Source organism: Xenopus laevis, chromosome 3S (assembly GCF_017654675.1).
Source record: "Xenopus laevis strain J_2021 chromosome 3S, Xenopus_laevis_v10.1, whole genome shotgun sequence".
Lineage (NCBI taxonomy): Eukaryota > Metazoa > Chordata > Amphibia > Anura > Pipidae > Xenopus > Xenopus laevis.
The window spans coordinates 83,447,238-83,462,959 of NC_054376.1; the positions used below are offsets into that span (position 1 = coordinate 83,447,238).

A 15,722-nucleotide genomic window follows, 5' to 3' on the forward strand; every position below is an offset into this window, starting at 1 on the left:
GTATGCCTAGGCTAAATGAAATGAGTTATGGGCATTTAACCATGACTGAATATTAAATGAATGAAACATTTTTCAGAAGAGGAAGAAAGGGTACTTTTTCAACTTCTAAAGCAGCTCTGGGAGGGCGGGTCACCGACCCTGTAAACTGTTCTAAATTGATACATTTATTATATTTGTCCCTGCTGAGCAGAATCTCTGGGTTTCATTACAGGCAGCTGTTTGAATTGATACAATAGTTGCTAATATTCCAGAAATGCTGTTGAGAAATGTAACAACTAAATGTTGCAAAATTGTAGCAATTTAGAGTCTGCCCCTGAATTACTGAGCTGCCAGACTCAAACATAAGAGACAAACTTTAAACTTAGATTTTAGAAAAACAGTAAAAAAAATAAAATAATGGAAAGTAATTGAAAAAAGTCTTTATTTCTGGGGAATAATCTAAAAACAACTGAACTGAAAAAAGTGTTTGAAAGCTAAACAACCCCTTTAAAGAAAATATAATTCTAAACAACTTTGCAATATACATTCATTCCCAAACGTTCTGTATATGTATTGCTATATTCTCTGCCCTGGCTCAGACTGTTGATACAATGTAAGACAAGGCTGATTAACAGACTTCTCTTATCTGGGTAACAAAGGGGCCTATTTATTTACCCTCAAATTTTTCTGGTTGAGTTTTTAAGGGGAAAAAGATGATTTTTTAGAGGAAAAAAAATGTACATTTTTTCTAGATTTATTATGTTCCAAAGCTTCTAAAAATCCAAATCCAAAAATACTCCAGCTAAACCATGTCAAAGTCGTGTAAAAGTCAACGACAGATGTCCTTTTTACAATAAGATGTTTTTTTGCCTTCATGATGTTCAAGGGTTTTGGGCCATTTCACACAAGTTCAAAAACTCACGTTTTTCAGGCAACAATTCCAATAAGTTGCATGATTCGAATTGTTTTACGATTTTGTCAAGACTTTCCTCACGTGCACAATTTTCGTTTGGATTTTCTAGTAAATTAAGCCAAATCGTGATTGGGAGTCAGGTTGAATTTTTATTTTTAAAATGAGAAAAATTGAGTTTTAATAAATACCCCCTAAGAATTTTGCAACACTCCAACTTGGGGATAGATTTACTAAAGGGTGAAGAGGCCTTCGCTAGTGAAAATTTGGCGGAAATCCCATCGCTATCGCAGTTTCAGTCCCTTCCGCCAGGTGCATTTTCGCTCAGGCGAACGATCATTACTCAGCAAATTCACTAAAGTGCAAATTTTACAGAATGGTATCTCTTTTGCCAGATTTTCCTTCACCAGCTTAGACCTGGCGAACTGATAAGATGCTACAACCTCCTCAGTCTTATGTCAGTGACATCATATCCTGTATGCCGAAACGTCAACGGCGGGGGGGGCGGAAGCGCAAAATTTACACAAGCGAGCAGAGGGCTATAGAATACTATACATGATTTAGTTTCCCTAACAAATGTAGGAGCTGAAAGCAGGGAAATTAATCCATTGTGATTTGTGAGCGGCCACACATGTTTAACGTTGACTAACTGTAAATAACTAGCAACTTATATTTCTGTCACAGTGAGTGACGCACCCCCCATCTTAGCTCATCACTCAAGGGTAGTGACGAGCTACGTTGGGGCAAAGCGGCGGCGTGGCACGTCACTGCGTTTATATACGGAAGTGTGGCGTCACACTCTCGCGAGAGGAAATCTGTGAGATCTGGTTTAGCTGTCCGGCAAGAGTCAAGGAGCTAGATAGACATCAACGGGGCTGCGGGACTTTTAAACAGCTATCCGAGGTTGCTGTCTGTGTTAAGAAAATCGGAACTGTTCTGGAAAAATCTGGACTGTTGGGCGGTATGTATCACTAAACCTCTTGGGGTTTTATTTGTCTTGAACAGATGGGTCCTCCCAGCTTGTTTCAATTCGCTTTTCCCCAATGCGTTAATCCTGGGGTTTCAAGTGCTTTTCTGTTGCTTTTGAATGAAATCCTTCCGCGACAAATTTGCAGGGTAATGGCGAGGCTTGTATAGTGCAAGAGTTTACCGGAGAGCCACAGGTTGGATGTGTGCGCAGGTTCAGCCGCTGTTTATTTAGTTGTTCTTGAAAACATACGCTACAGTGCCCCGGCTCTGCCTGTGCTTCCATAGAGATCTTTTCACTATTTATTCTGGAGCTTTAAAGGGGACCCGTCACCCAAAAAAAATATTCAAAATCCTATTTTACAACTTTAGTCAAGCAAAATCAATTTTACGTACACAATATAGATGATTTCAATCTTGTTTCCTTCAGTCTGGGAATTCATAATTATAACAAGCAGGAGCCATTTTGTGGACGCTGTTATTAAGACAAGCCTTGTATCATCTCAGAATCTTGTTTGTGCACCAGAATGGGGGACCTGATGTCCATCCCCATGTACTGGTTATACAGGTAAATGGTTAAGAGAACAGGGGAATGTGTGGAGAGCAGTAAGATCTAGGAAGTGCTGAATTGAAAGTGAAAGTAACTGTCTGCCCCGCCTCTATGCTTAAAGGAAACCTGTCACGATTGAGTTAACACTAGGAAGGCAATAAAACTGTTAAAACAAACCACATACCTCAATTTATTCAACTCAAATCTCACTAAATCTCATTTTATATCTACTTTTGAAAATGTCCACGAGATACTGACTGAAGCCCCGACTTTCCTGAAAGTCAGGAGAGCAAGGCATCATGGGTAGAATCAGCCCTGCACACTCCTCTCGCGATATCTCCAGTTTCTGCAGTTGTCGGGCTGGAGGACTACAGCGTGAATTTGTATAGGAGTTCAAAAGCACACAGAATGGGGAAGCACATCTGTAAAGTTTATCAGCACGGAGAAGGGAGGGGGTGTCGGATAAGGAGCTCGGTTTGCCGGCATTACAGAGCAGAAGTAGCAGCTAAAGTTTAACTATAGTCCTGCTGCTTTCTGCTCTAATCACCGATAGTACTGGGAAGCACAACATGGGTAAGGTTTATCAGCACGGAGGAGGAAGAAGGGAGGAGGTGTCATATGTCAGATAAGGAGCTCCGTTTGCCGGTATTAGCAGAAGTAGCAGCTAAAGTTTAACCATAATGCTGCTACTTTCTGCTCTTCATGTAAACAATTAGTCTACTCTTGACAAGCAAAATTATTGAGTTACTTTACCCTTCACACACACTTTCCTGATTTTTATATTTAACCCTAAATCCCAGCAGTGTCTTTGTTTATTATTTATTTATTTTATTATTTATTTATTTTATTAGGCACATTTTTATTATAGGGGTTGACTTTAAGCTAAAGGGGGCTCATTTATAAACACTGGGCAAATGTGCACCTGGGCAGTAGCCCATAGCAACCAATCGGTGACTGGCTTTTTACAGGCAGCTGCAGGTTGAACTTTGAAAGCAAACATTTAATTGGTTATTGTCCAGGTGCAGATTTGCCCAGTGTTTATGAATGAGCCCCAAGAACTGCACAGTTTTAGCAGGTTTTAGCGTTTCGGTAATTTCATAGTTTATGAGATTTTTTAGTAAAAGCCCACACAATCTGAATAGAACAATGTGTTTCAAACAATCCTAATAGAATATCAAGCCCTGGTGTGACATGAGTGGTACAGAGCCAGTCTATCAGAGAGTATACTCTATCACTAAGCATCCATGAGATTTGGCAGTTTGGCACAATCCACACACAGAAAACAAAGGGGTCCTGTTTCAACATGGCAGCGCCTATGAAGCACTTTTTACATGTAGGAGATTTTCTAATCCGTTTCAGATATAGACAAAAACAGCTGACTAAAGGATTAAACTAAGGAGGGAAAAGATATATATTACTTATGTCTTTAGGTGACAGGTCCTCTTTAAGGCATAGAGGAGGAGCATGCAATATTTGATTGACAGCTGAGATGTTTAAATGAGTTTACAAGAGCTATGAATGCTTAAATAACAAATCGAAATTAGATTTCATGTTTAGTTTGAAAACAACTTTTATTAAACAGATTTTTGTATAACTTTAACATGTCATTTATTTGATTCTGGGTCTGCCATGTGCAATAAGTAGGGCAACACTGCCCACCATAAAAGAGATGCTACTGCAAAAATCTGTGCTGCTGCAACATATCCCTGTTTACAAGTGCTCTACCAGTTAAACGTTGGTTCACCTTTAGATTCACCTTTAGCATGACAGCGTGGGGTGACATTCTTCTGAGACAATTTGTTGTTTTTTTTTGTTGTTTTTGAGTTATTTAGCAACTCTCCAGTTTGCACTTTTTGCAGGCTGGTTGCTAAGGTCCATATTACCCTAGCAACCATGCATGTGAATAAGAGACTGGAATAGGAGAGGATCTGGATAGAAAGATGAGTAATAAAAAGTAGAATTAGCAATACATTTGGAGCATTACAGACTATTTTTTTTTTGTAGGGTCGGTGGCCCCCATGTGAAAGCTGGATATAGTCCAAAGAAGAAGGCCAATAACTCAAACGATAAAATATAATTAAGACCGATTGAAAAGTTGCTAGGAACAGGGCATTCTATACCATACTAAATGTTACCTCAAAGGCAAACCACCCCTTTAACAATAGTATGAGATGAGTGTCTTAGACTGGGCATCTCTGCAAAAAAAATAAAAAATTATTAATTATTTTTAAAAGAGTATAATGCACATGTACATTTTAGTTTTTCACACAAAATACCTCCTTTAAAGGACCAGTAACACCAAAAAAAGTGTTCTAAAGTAATGCAAATAATATCTTGTTGCGCTGCACTGGTACAACTTGTGTGTTTGCTTCAAAATCTCTACTTTAGTTTATATAAACAAGCTGCTGTGTAGCCATGGGGGCAGCCATTCAAAGCTGAGAAAAGGCACAGGATACACAGCAGATAACAGATAAGCTATGTAGTATACAATGGGATCTTGAGAACTGTTTGTTATCTGCTGTGTATCCTGTGCTTGAATGTCTGCCCCATGGTTACACAGCAGCTTGTTTAATAAACTATAGTCTAGTCTAGTTTTGTTTTGCCAGTACATTGTAATTTCACTGTTTGACACATGGGCATTTAAATGTGCATGTACGGATAAGCATGTCTAATGTGTGAAAGTAAACAAGTAATTCCATTTTTGTGAGTTTAACCTTCAATTATCTGTGAGGAGTTGATGAAGCACTCAATGGTGTGCAACGTGTCAGGTGGGAGTGTCGACATGGGGATGACTTGTGCATTGTGCTATGTTAAGATGCAATGTCTTGATATTGAGATTCACGTGTTTTTTGCTGTGGTGATTTTGCACTAATAAATGTTTGAAGTCAGAAACTCTGCATGTTACACACTAATATTTGCTGTATGCTATTGGATCACATGCACTGTATTCACTTGTAGATGGAATATATCCCAAATTAAGGGTTTATTTATTCTAAAACTATCATTCATCTTTTAGGAAAGCCGCCGTTTGACAATATCTGTAGAAATTCACTTGCATTCAGGTTTTCCCAAAATCCAGCACTGCGGGGCATTAGGAATGGGTAAGACCCTTTTTTTAACTCTTTACCATGTAAGCTTGTGAAAGAAGGAAAGTTCTTATGTTATGCCCTTATGTTATGCCACAGTGCTTCACTGTATTCTATTCATATGTTAAACTGTGGAAAAGGCTGGGCGATTTTATTTATTTTTTTTAATGTCAAAAAAATTATTTATAGGAACCCGAGGGCCGCCTCCCAAAACCTGCCGCCCTAGGCACAGGCCCTCCGGTGCCTTAATATAAATACGGTCCTGCCTGTCACCCAAAGAAATCATTCCAAATACTATTTTATACTGTTCATGGTGGAAAATAAACTTCTTATACTTAGTAAATTATTTAAAGGGATTGTTCGCCTTTGAGTTAACTTTTAGTATGTTATATAGAGTGATTTTCTGAGATAATTTGCAACTGGTTTATTTTTTATTTGTGGTTTTTGAGTTTAGCTTTTTTTTTTCAGCAACTCTCCAGTTTGCGATTTCAGCAATCTAGTCCAAATTACCCTAACAACCATGCATTGATTTAAATAAAAGACTAGAATGTGTATTGGAGAGGACCTGAATAAAAAGATGAGTAATAACTAGTAGAAATAACAATAAATGTGTGCTTACAGAGCATTTGTTTTTAGATGGGGTCAATGACCCCCATTTGAAAGCTCAAAAAGTCAGAAGAAAAAGACAAATGATTAAACAAAAAAAAATAATAATAATGAAGTTGCTTGGAATTTGCCATTCTATAAATACTAAACGTTAACTAAAAGGTGAACCACCCCTTAAAATCTTGTTTAGAATGCTCAATTATAATATACAGGCAGAAGCTATTTTGTGGTCACTTTTGTTAAGGCAAGCTTTGCATCAACCCAAAATCGGATGTATACAAGCCAGAAAGAAGGACCTGGCCCTGACAGAAAAAGGCACTGGCCAAGAAGGGAGTGATGCAGCTCAACATGGCAGATGTCAACAATAATTTGTAGCTCTACATATCCCTTTGGTACTGAGGTATGAGTAAGGTTCTGGCAATGATGCTGTTCTGGAAGGGGGCCAGTGTTAGCATCAATGGGTTGGGTTTACAGCCCAGAAATTTGTCTCTTAAAGTTACCAGGAGCGGCTTTTTGCTGCCCGGTTGCAGGGCAATGCAGCCTGAGGCAAGGTTTTTGCCCTTGTCTCATGGCCGGCACACCCCTGATGAGGAAGCGCCAGTTAGTCAAATTATCTGTCACAGTAAGAGGTCAATTTGCTTAAGTTAAAAATTGTCATACACAACCCCCTCAAGATATCTTCTAATTTTTTATGGTTTCTTTAAAAAAACAAAACAAAAAAAAAATCACACTCTCACACAAAAGAAATTCTAACCAAAAGAATAGGCAGAACACATTTTGCATACCAATTTTGTTTTTGCTTTTTAAAACATAGGTATATATGGTGTTTAGTAGATACGTATTGTTTAAAGTTGGTTGGGGGGGGGGGTCCCATTCGTAATGATGTACACTCAATATCTTTCTGTTCTTATCTGCAGCATTATTTTAAAGACTTTCTGGGAAGAAAGAAATAAAACTTAGTAAGTATAAATATATTTTTTCCTTAAATAAATACACATAAATTGTTCAATAAAAACATTATTTTTAATTCAAAAAATGTTAACCACTTTGAACTGTGCAAGGCAGGGTTAATGTTTTTCATGAGGTGCACCTACTGTAACACTGGAGAGTTTTAATACCCTTTTATCACACATTTTGGGGGTTATATCTACTGCATTTTTGTATCCCTTCCATGTGGGCCAAAATCAGCCTTTGCCGGCCCCAGTTGAAAGCACCCCCACATCTCCGGTTATTGTTGTAATCTCCCTCTATTCCCAGAATATTGCCTTTTGTTGACTCCTTCATGAATCACTTAAAAGTGAAGTGCCAATAATTGTGGTCCAATGACTTAGGGGTATGGGACAAGAGTGATGTCATTGGAGATTTAGCTATATCATAAATGATTCTCTTTATTCCAGGGGCAACTGAGCTAGTGCTAATACAGGTATTACTCTGTAATAAGTACTGTTATTACTGGAAAATATGAGTCAGTATTATAATAGAAAGCAGGACAAATCCAAGGCAGTAGCTATGACTGCAAAGTGCTTTTATTGGGGAAAAATGCTCCACTGGAAAATATGAGGGCATAGTGGTTCTTTAAAGGGCTGGTTCATCTTTAACTTGACTTTTATTATTTTATAGAATGCCTAAGTCTAAGCAACTTTATAATTGGTCTTCACCATTTATTTATTTTTTTATTTATTTGACTTCTTTAATGGGGGGCACTGACCATATATAAGTGGAGCTTATAATCAAAGGTCCCTATTACAATCACAAAAGCCACTAGTGTCAGTTTCATTAAAAGCCAGTTAATTTGCCTTTCCCTCTCCTCATGTTGATCAGTGTGTGTACAGCCCCATAAATCATTTTAACTGGGCCACTAAAATCCCTGTTCAGTACACTGATTTTTTGGGTAACTAAATGCTGGAGAACCAGGTCTGTCTATGACTGATCTATGAGAACAGTTTTCAGGCAAGGGCATATGTCTGAAAAAAAGTGGTGTTAAAGTGCCCAAAGCAGCCCCCATAGACTAAAGCTGGCCATAGACGCAAAGATCTGATCGTACGAATCGAGGATTTGTACGATTTTCAGAATGTGTGTGGAGAGTCCCGACATTTTTCGTCCGGCGGAGATCGGTTGTTTGGTCGATCGGACAGGTTAGAAAATTTCTGTCGGCTGCCGATAATATCTCTGCGTGTATTGCAGATCGTACGATTTTCAGTGGGAGACTGTCACTAGCTTTGGTTGGACATAGATATCGTACGATTGCTGTCAGGGGCAGAACATTGGTGATCTGTTCTTTAACTAATCTGACTGGTAAGACTTTGATCTGAATGGTTAGTGGCGGGTCGGGAGATGGGAAAGTCCGATCGTACGATGATTTGTACGATCGGATCTTTGCATCTATGGCCAGCTTAACACTGAAATTGCCTGACAGTCGTTCATTCCAACCGTTTAATGGTTTTCAGAGAACTATTGATGGTCAGATGGTTTTCAGAGAACTATTGATGGTCAGACAATTTTTTCTTGAGCTGTTCTCAACACTTTTTAGAGCTTGTTCTTAGACGTGAAGTGTAGTCCAAGGGATTAGGGGCAGAAATAAATCAGTTTGGCAAGTATTTAGAACCAAAAACTGTTTGAGGAATACAAATGGGTAAGTACTTTAATATTTCTTTTAATTAAAATATAGGCCATGCTTTAGGTAATATTCATTAGCAAGATTGGTGCATAATGTAACTTTTTTTCATCTGAAGCTTATTTTGAGAATATTTTTTTTTTTCTGTGCAAATTTTCATTCATTATTCCGGTATAGGAACAGTTATCCAGAATGCTCCGAATTACAGGAAGGCTGTCTCCTATAGACTTTATTATAAAATGTATTTAAAAAATGATTACTTTTTTCTCTGTAGTAATAAAACAGTACCTTATACTTGTTCCCAACTAAGATTTAATTCATTCTTATTGGAGGCAAAACAATCCTATTGCCTTTATTTATTGTTTAAATAGTTTTTTAGTACACTTAAAATATGGTGATCCAAGTCATGTTAAACTTTTTTTTTTTTTTATCTAGAAACCCCCAGGTCCCGAGCATACTGGATAATAAGTCCCATATATATATATATTTGTGTATGTCTGCACTGTGTAATTATAAAGATTCCTTTGAATTCCTCTCAAACACTTCTGCAACCCATTCTTTTGAATTTTAGTGGAATTCAGAAAAGAAGACACTTGGACTGATGGTAAATACGAGTATGAACGCCTTCCTAGACATCGCCTGCCCCCACGTGAAATTCCCCCTGATGTATGTTCTATGTTTTTTTCCTTCTTGTAATTCAAGAATAGAATACAACTCAGTGCTGCTATTTGAATAATAGTATTATGCAGGTTCATTCAGGTTTGAAACGGAAGATATTGAGATGAAATATATTCTGCATGCCATACAGGGATGGTACCTGTATAGATTTATTTAATTGTAACGCATTTAGAACTATCCTACCTCTACCTTTCTTTGGACATAGGGTGGAATATCAGACTAACAAATTACACTACTGACAAATTTGCACTGCTCCATGTGTGGGCTGATTAATAATAAGTGGTAATCAAGCTGATGGAGTGACCAGCTTTATGTTCATTGAGAAAAAAACTTTAATGAAAACATTGATGCGCAGTGATCACTTTTCACATATTGGCTGTTGTTTTTGAACTTTTGATCACCTTCAATAACTAACGTTTTGCAAACTGTCTTCTTCCATATCTAAAGGGAGAATATCAGAGAATGGTAAACATAGTCCAAAAAAGGCCACCAGATGAGGAAGGTTACAATCGCTATGAAGACTACAGTGATTCTGAATTCAGAGATTATGAGGAGTGCTATGCCAATGAGCGCAAAAGTGGTTTCCCCTACAGAGTATGTACTTAGTCAGAATTTTGCCTTTTTGCCATGAAGTCCCATGTTCTACTGAGATTCAGTATTCTGTGTACATCATAGTTAGCTAACTACATACAGTTTGTTCTATATTTTTCAAAGCACATTAAAATATTGGTGTGTTAAATCAATTTTTAATCATAAGGGTGAGTGGGTGCTGAGATGATTTTTTTATAGAAATTCTCACAGCGCTATGTTTGTTGAAGATCAATATGGATGAAAAGTATAGTGGCCTATTTATTAAAACTCAAAGGTTTCTGGTCGAGTTTTTAAAGGGGAACAAGATTTTTCAAGATTTATTATGCTCCGAAGCTGATAAAAAATTTTAATCCAAAAATACTCTAGCTAAAACCTGTAGAAATTACATAGAAGTCAATGGCAGATGGTCCCTTTAACAATCGGAACAGGTTTTTTACCTTCAGGATTCTCTCTAGTTTCGGGCAGTTTGTGCTCGTTAATCCTATAAAATCGAGTTTTCAGAGTGACAATTTGAAAAAGTTGAGCGATTCGAATTGATTATCAATTTTGTTTGACTTTTTGTTGCAACAATGTTTTCTAAAACGTTTTATTTGTAAATTGAGGCTAGTTTGGTCAATATTTTTTTTTAATAAAGTGAGAAAATGTAGAGTTTTAGTAAATAACCCCCAATAGTTTTTTTTTTCCAAATAGTTTTTTTTAAAGTAGTTTTTATTTTTTTTTAAATAGTACTTATCAGAGAGAGTAATCGCATTGCTGCCATTCAGACAACGTGATCTTTTTCACATTTTATTAAGTTGCATTTTTCCTTTAAGGTAAGATTTCTGCAGGACTGCAACACTTGCCCACCAGAAAATTCTCTGACTAAACTATAATTTGTATTATTTCAAATTTTTTATACTATCAAAGTCATCTCCTATTCATCATAGAGTCTATAATTTAAACTACTGCATGTTGCTAGGATGTATGAGACTTTAGCAGCAAAATAATTTCAGTTTTTGTTGGGAGAACTGTAGAACCAAAGGTTTTCATAATTTAAAGTCTTAGAATACTGGTTAAGGATCCATTGCAGTACCTTGTTGTGCTGGATCTAAACTAAGATAAAATTAATTCTTAATGGAAGCAAAACCAGCCTATTGGGTTTATATAATGTTTGCATGGTTCTCTAGTACACTTAAGGTATGAAGTTCCAAATTACAGAAAGATCCGTTATCCGGAAAAACCCAGGTCCCGAGTATTCTAGATAACAGGTCCCATACCCGTACTGTTATCCATTATACTAACTATGCATTTTTAAAGTGATCATCCCCTTTATTTGGGGGCTTTATTGCAGATTAACTCAATCCTATCAAACTGCTATAGTAACCAGATTTTTTAGAATATCCGCATTTACCGAACTGTTAATTTTAATTGCAGGATGACCCAGCATATAGATGGCGAGGTGAGCCTCATATGAGTCGACAACTTGAGTACAGGTAAACCTTGCGTATGGATTCTTTTACATTAGCAGCACATAATTTCTTCACTTGTATATTTTCTTTATCAAGGATTGAATTTATAAATCTCACATTGACGGCAGCTATTGCTCCCATCTTGGCTGAGGATGCTTTGTGTGTTACCATGCAATAGCTGTAGTGCTACAAGTTTGGTGTGCCTGGACAACATGATTATTATTGTGTTTCTACCCCCCCCCCCGTAAATATATCAACTTATCAAAGATAAGTTGATATATACATAAAACACATATATAAAAAAAATCTTCAATTTAAAAAACAAAACAAAAAAAAGCTGTATCTATTTTGAAAGAACTAGATATGCTTAGTAGCCTTACTCATAATAAACCTAGTATGTAGGTGTTTAATATATTCTATAGATCAAACTATTTTTTACTCCCACACTGCAGGATAACTACTCAAGTCAAAACAACCTTAATAATAATGACACATTCCTATAAAAATAGGAACGTGTTGGCATCTGTGAAAAGAAGCTGCACTAGAAATATAAGCAGCTAAAAGCTCCTCCAAGTCGCCCCAGCCTAGCGAACCTGGGTAATGGCGACCCTCCGACACCATTAAATCGGCTTCTTGAGCTGCTTCAGGGACGCTGGGCTGGGGGCGGTGTGATCCCCCCCCATAGGTTAATTACAAATGAAAACAGGACTCCAGCCTATGGAGGGATCACACCACCCCCAATTTATTAAATTTCCTGGTGGTATAAAGCAGGCACTACTTTGTAACACCCTGACTTCAGCATGTGCTGTAGCCCTAATGAAGTCTATGAAGGAATTTTTCTCCAGAGTATTGTTGGGATTGATAAGAATTCAGAGAATACTGGTTTAATTGTTGCCTGGAGCCTCTGCAGCAATGCCATTTTTTCAGAGCATTTACCAGAAAGTTTATCTCTAAAGAATGCAGAGTCTGGTAAACGTTAGAAATTGTGGAAATTCGTTTAAAGAAAAATAATGGAGGCAACGGAACAGTTTTAACTAGCTCTGGATAGTTCCAAATCATCCCCGTTGCCTGCATTTGCTTGTTTTAATTCTCACCTTGCCTCATGACAAAGAGGCCCTTTTGGAGCAAAAATTTTTTTTTTTTTTAGGTTTTATTGCACACTGTGTACTGGCACAAACTATATGATTCCCAATCTTTTTTCCACTGGTGAAAGTGTTTGCTAAACAGTTTCCAGGTTCACAGAGCTGTATTAAATTTGTGTAAAGTTAAAATCATTTGTTGCAAAGGAATATTTCCCCTGAAAATCTTCTTATTTGTACGGAGCTGTATCTATTTGAATAAGGCCATTTTGAGTCCAGGAGGCCATCACTACACTACCTATTGTAAACTGGGAATTTCCGGTGGTTCAATATTGAATGTGATCTCAACAAACTTTGAAATAACTTTGACTGCTTCGACTAACAAACGTATAAATTCCAGGTTGAGTCCACAATCCCTTTTAAAAGATTAGAAATAAATAACATTTTCTGTAATTATTGGTACCATATCATATGTGGGGGAATTTACTAATATCAGAAATAACGGTGTGGCTAATTGAACTAAACTCTCTAGGTATTTGGAGTAAATTCTTGTATACAATAACTTATACCATATGTTGTTTTCAGTCACTAACTGCTTGTTCTATGCCCTCTGTATAACAGTATGTCCTGCAGCTCTGATCTCTTAATTGAATGCATATCAATAGCATACTGTTTAGCACTGATTTTGTCTTATTCTTCCAGGCAGTTTTGCAACAGGTTATTAAGGTTTGTCTTTTGGCACTTCTGCAACTTAATCCTCAAATTGTTGCATTGGTTAGCTTTGTTGCTTTGAATTTAGTGGCCCTATACAGGTATCCAACCTTTTATCCAGAATGCTTGGGACCTGGGGTTTTCCATATAATGGATCTTTCCATAATTTTGGTTTCCCATACCTTCTGCTAAAAATCATTTAAAGATTAAATAAACCCAATAGGATTGTTTTCCAATATCTTAATGAGGATCAAGTATAAGGTACTGTATTATTACAGCGAAAAACGAAATTGTTTTTTTAAAAGTTTGAATTTTTTTGATTGAAATGGGAGTTTATTGGAGATGACCTTCCCGTAATGTTGAAGCTTTCTGGATAATGGATCATATATATGTATAAATAAAGGCTAATTCACCTTTTTATTCTTGAGCTGCTCCCTAGTTACTTAGGCCTTATGTTTATGATTATTTCCCAGCTGCCATCTTGTTAAAAGGTATTATTTCTGTTTCTCCACTTAAAAGCATACCTATCTTCATAATATTTCCATTTCAATTTTTTTCCTGTTTTCATGAAAATTGAGACCCTCTGCAATACGTTCTCCTCTTCTTCACACACACTCTCTGTGGATTACAGTGCACGCATATCTTTCGGTGGCTATCAGAAGTTCTCCTTGTAAATGATCAGCGCTGCTGTGAATTCTAGATTGAAGGAAAGTAGTGTGCAGGGTTGTTTCTTACTTACTAAGGGTTAACATTAGAAACAAACATGAAACAGTCCCACATTATTTTTCCTGCCGTTTAAAACTCAGAGCCGACCTCTAACAAGGAGAAGTGCTCACAGTAATCAAGACTTTCCATGTACAGCACTTTGCAAAAGTAAGCAGTATTTTAATTTCATGAATCATTGAAAATTTAAAACATGGAACTATTATGATGCTAATTGTTTCATATTTTTTCTAACGTAAAAGTGTCATATTTTGGATTCATATTTTTTTTTTAGTGCTTTAAAATAAAAACATTGCAGCGATATATTGCAGAGAAAAAAATGTAGTGCAGGATTTGTACAGAATTCAAATACTGTACTGTACCCACCTTGAATAAAATGGTTGGGAAGATTGTTGGCCTTTTCTTGATTTATATTTCTATAATTTATTAAAATTTTTAGTTTTTTTGGTTATATTTTAGTTACATCATAAAAACTGAACAATATTTGCTGTTATATTTTTTTATATATATATTTAATCTGCAACAGTCTGTATTTGCGACCTCTAGTGGTCATTTAAATAAATACCTTTTCTAGTGGTCATTTACAGTGGTGTGAAAAACTATTTGCCCCCTTCCTGATTTCTTATTCTTTTGCATGTTTGTCACACTTAAATGTTTCTGCTCATCAAAAACCGTTAACTATTAGTCAAAGATAACATAATTGAACACAAAATGCAGTTTTTAAATGAATTTTTACGTTAAGGGAGAAAAAAAACTCCAAATCTACATGGGCCTGTGTGAAAAAGTGATTGCCCCCCTTGTTAAAAAATAACTTAACTGTGGTTTATCACAATGTCCAGGAAAAAATTGTTTAGTGGGAGCACTTACCGGACACCAGATTCAAACGTGCTGCACAGCCAGCCGCCATCCCATGTGGTCAAAGGGATCCCAAGGATAAGAAGAAAAAACAGCGGAGCACCGTGAGAGTCCAGTAAAAGTATTAAAAATAGAAAATTTTATTCAGTAAGCATGTAAAAACAGGTTACAGCAGCAGTTCACCCTGGCTGCCCGCTTAACGCGTTTCGTGGCGTCCTGCCACTTCATCAGGAGCTTCTGATGAAGTGGCAGGACGCCACGAAACGCGTTAAGCGGGCAGCCAGGGTGAACTGCTGCTGTAACCTGTTTTTACATGCTTACTGAATAAAATTTTCTATTTTTAATACTTTTACTGGACTCTCACGGTGCTCCGCTGTTTTTTCTTCTTATCCTGTGGTTTATCACACCTGAGTTCAATTTCAAAGGTTATAAAGCCATTTCTAAAGCTTTGGGACTCCAGCGAACCACAGTGAGAGCCATTATCCACAAATGGCAAAAACATGGAACAGTGGTGAACCTTCCCAGGAGTGGCCGGCTGACCAAAATTACCCCAAAAGCGCAGAGACAACTCATCCGAGAGGCCACAAAAGACCCCAGGACAACATCTAAAGAACTGCAGGCCTCACTTGCCTCAATTAAGGTCAGTGTTCACGACTCCACCATAAGAAAGAGACTGGGCAAAAACGGCCTGCATGGCAGATTTCCAAGGCGCAAACCACTTTTAAGCAAAAAGAACGTTAAGGCTCGTCTCAATTTTGCTAAAAAACATCTCAATGATTGCCAAGACTTTTGGGAAAATACCTTGTGGACCGACGAGACAAAAGTTGAACTTTTTGGAAGGTGCGCGTCCCGTTACATCTGGCGTAAAAGTAACACAGCATTTCAGAAAAAGAACATCATACCAACAGTAAAATATGGTGGTGGTA

The 15,722-nt window shown here is 37.1% G+C and overlaps 1 protein-coding gene across 5 annotated transcripts in view; it reads left to right on the forward strand.

Annotated features, from left to right (window-relative positions):
• The first annotated feature begins 1,666 nt into the window (after positions 1 to 1,666).
• pphln1.S (periphilin 1 S homeolog) overlaps positions 1,667 to 15,722 on the forward strand; it is a 41,722-nt gene continuing 27,666 nt past the window's right edge. The window contains exons 1-7 of one of the 5 annotated variants that reach the window (XM_018254278.2): positions 1,668 to 1,850; positions 5,422 to 5,506; positions 6,342 to 6,497; positions 7,015 to 7,056; positions 9,283 to 9,377; positions 9,837 to 9,983; positions 11,394 to 11,452. In XM_018254278.2, coding sequence (XP_018109767.1) covers position 7,056; positions 9,283 to 9,377; positions 9,837 to 9,983; positions 11,394 to 11,452 — 302 coding nt within the window. In that variant the 5' untranslated portion in view covers positions 1,668 to 1,850; positions 5,422 to 5,506; positions 6,342 to 6,497; positions 7,015 to 7,055. 5 annotated transcript variants of the gene reach the window in all.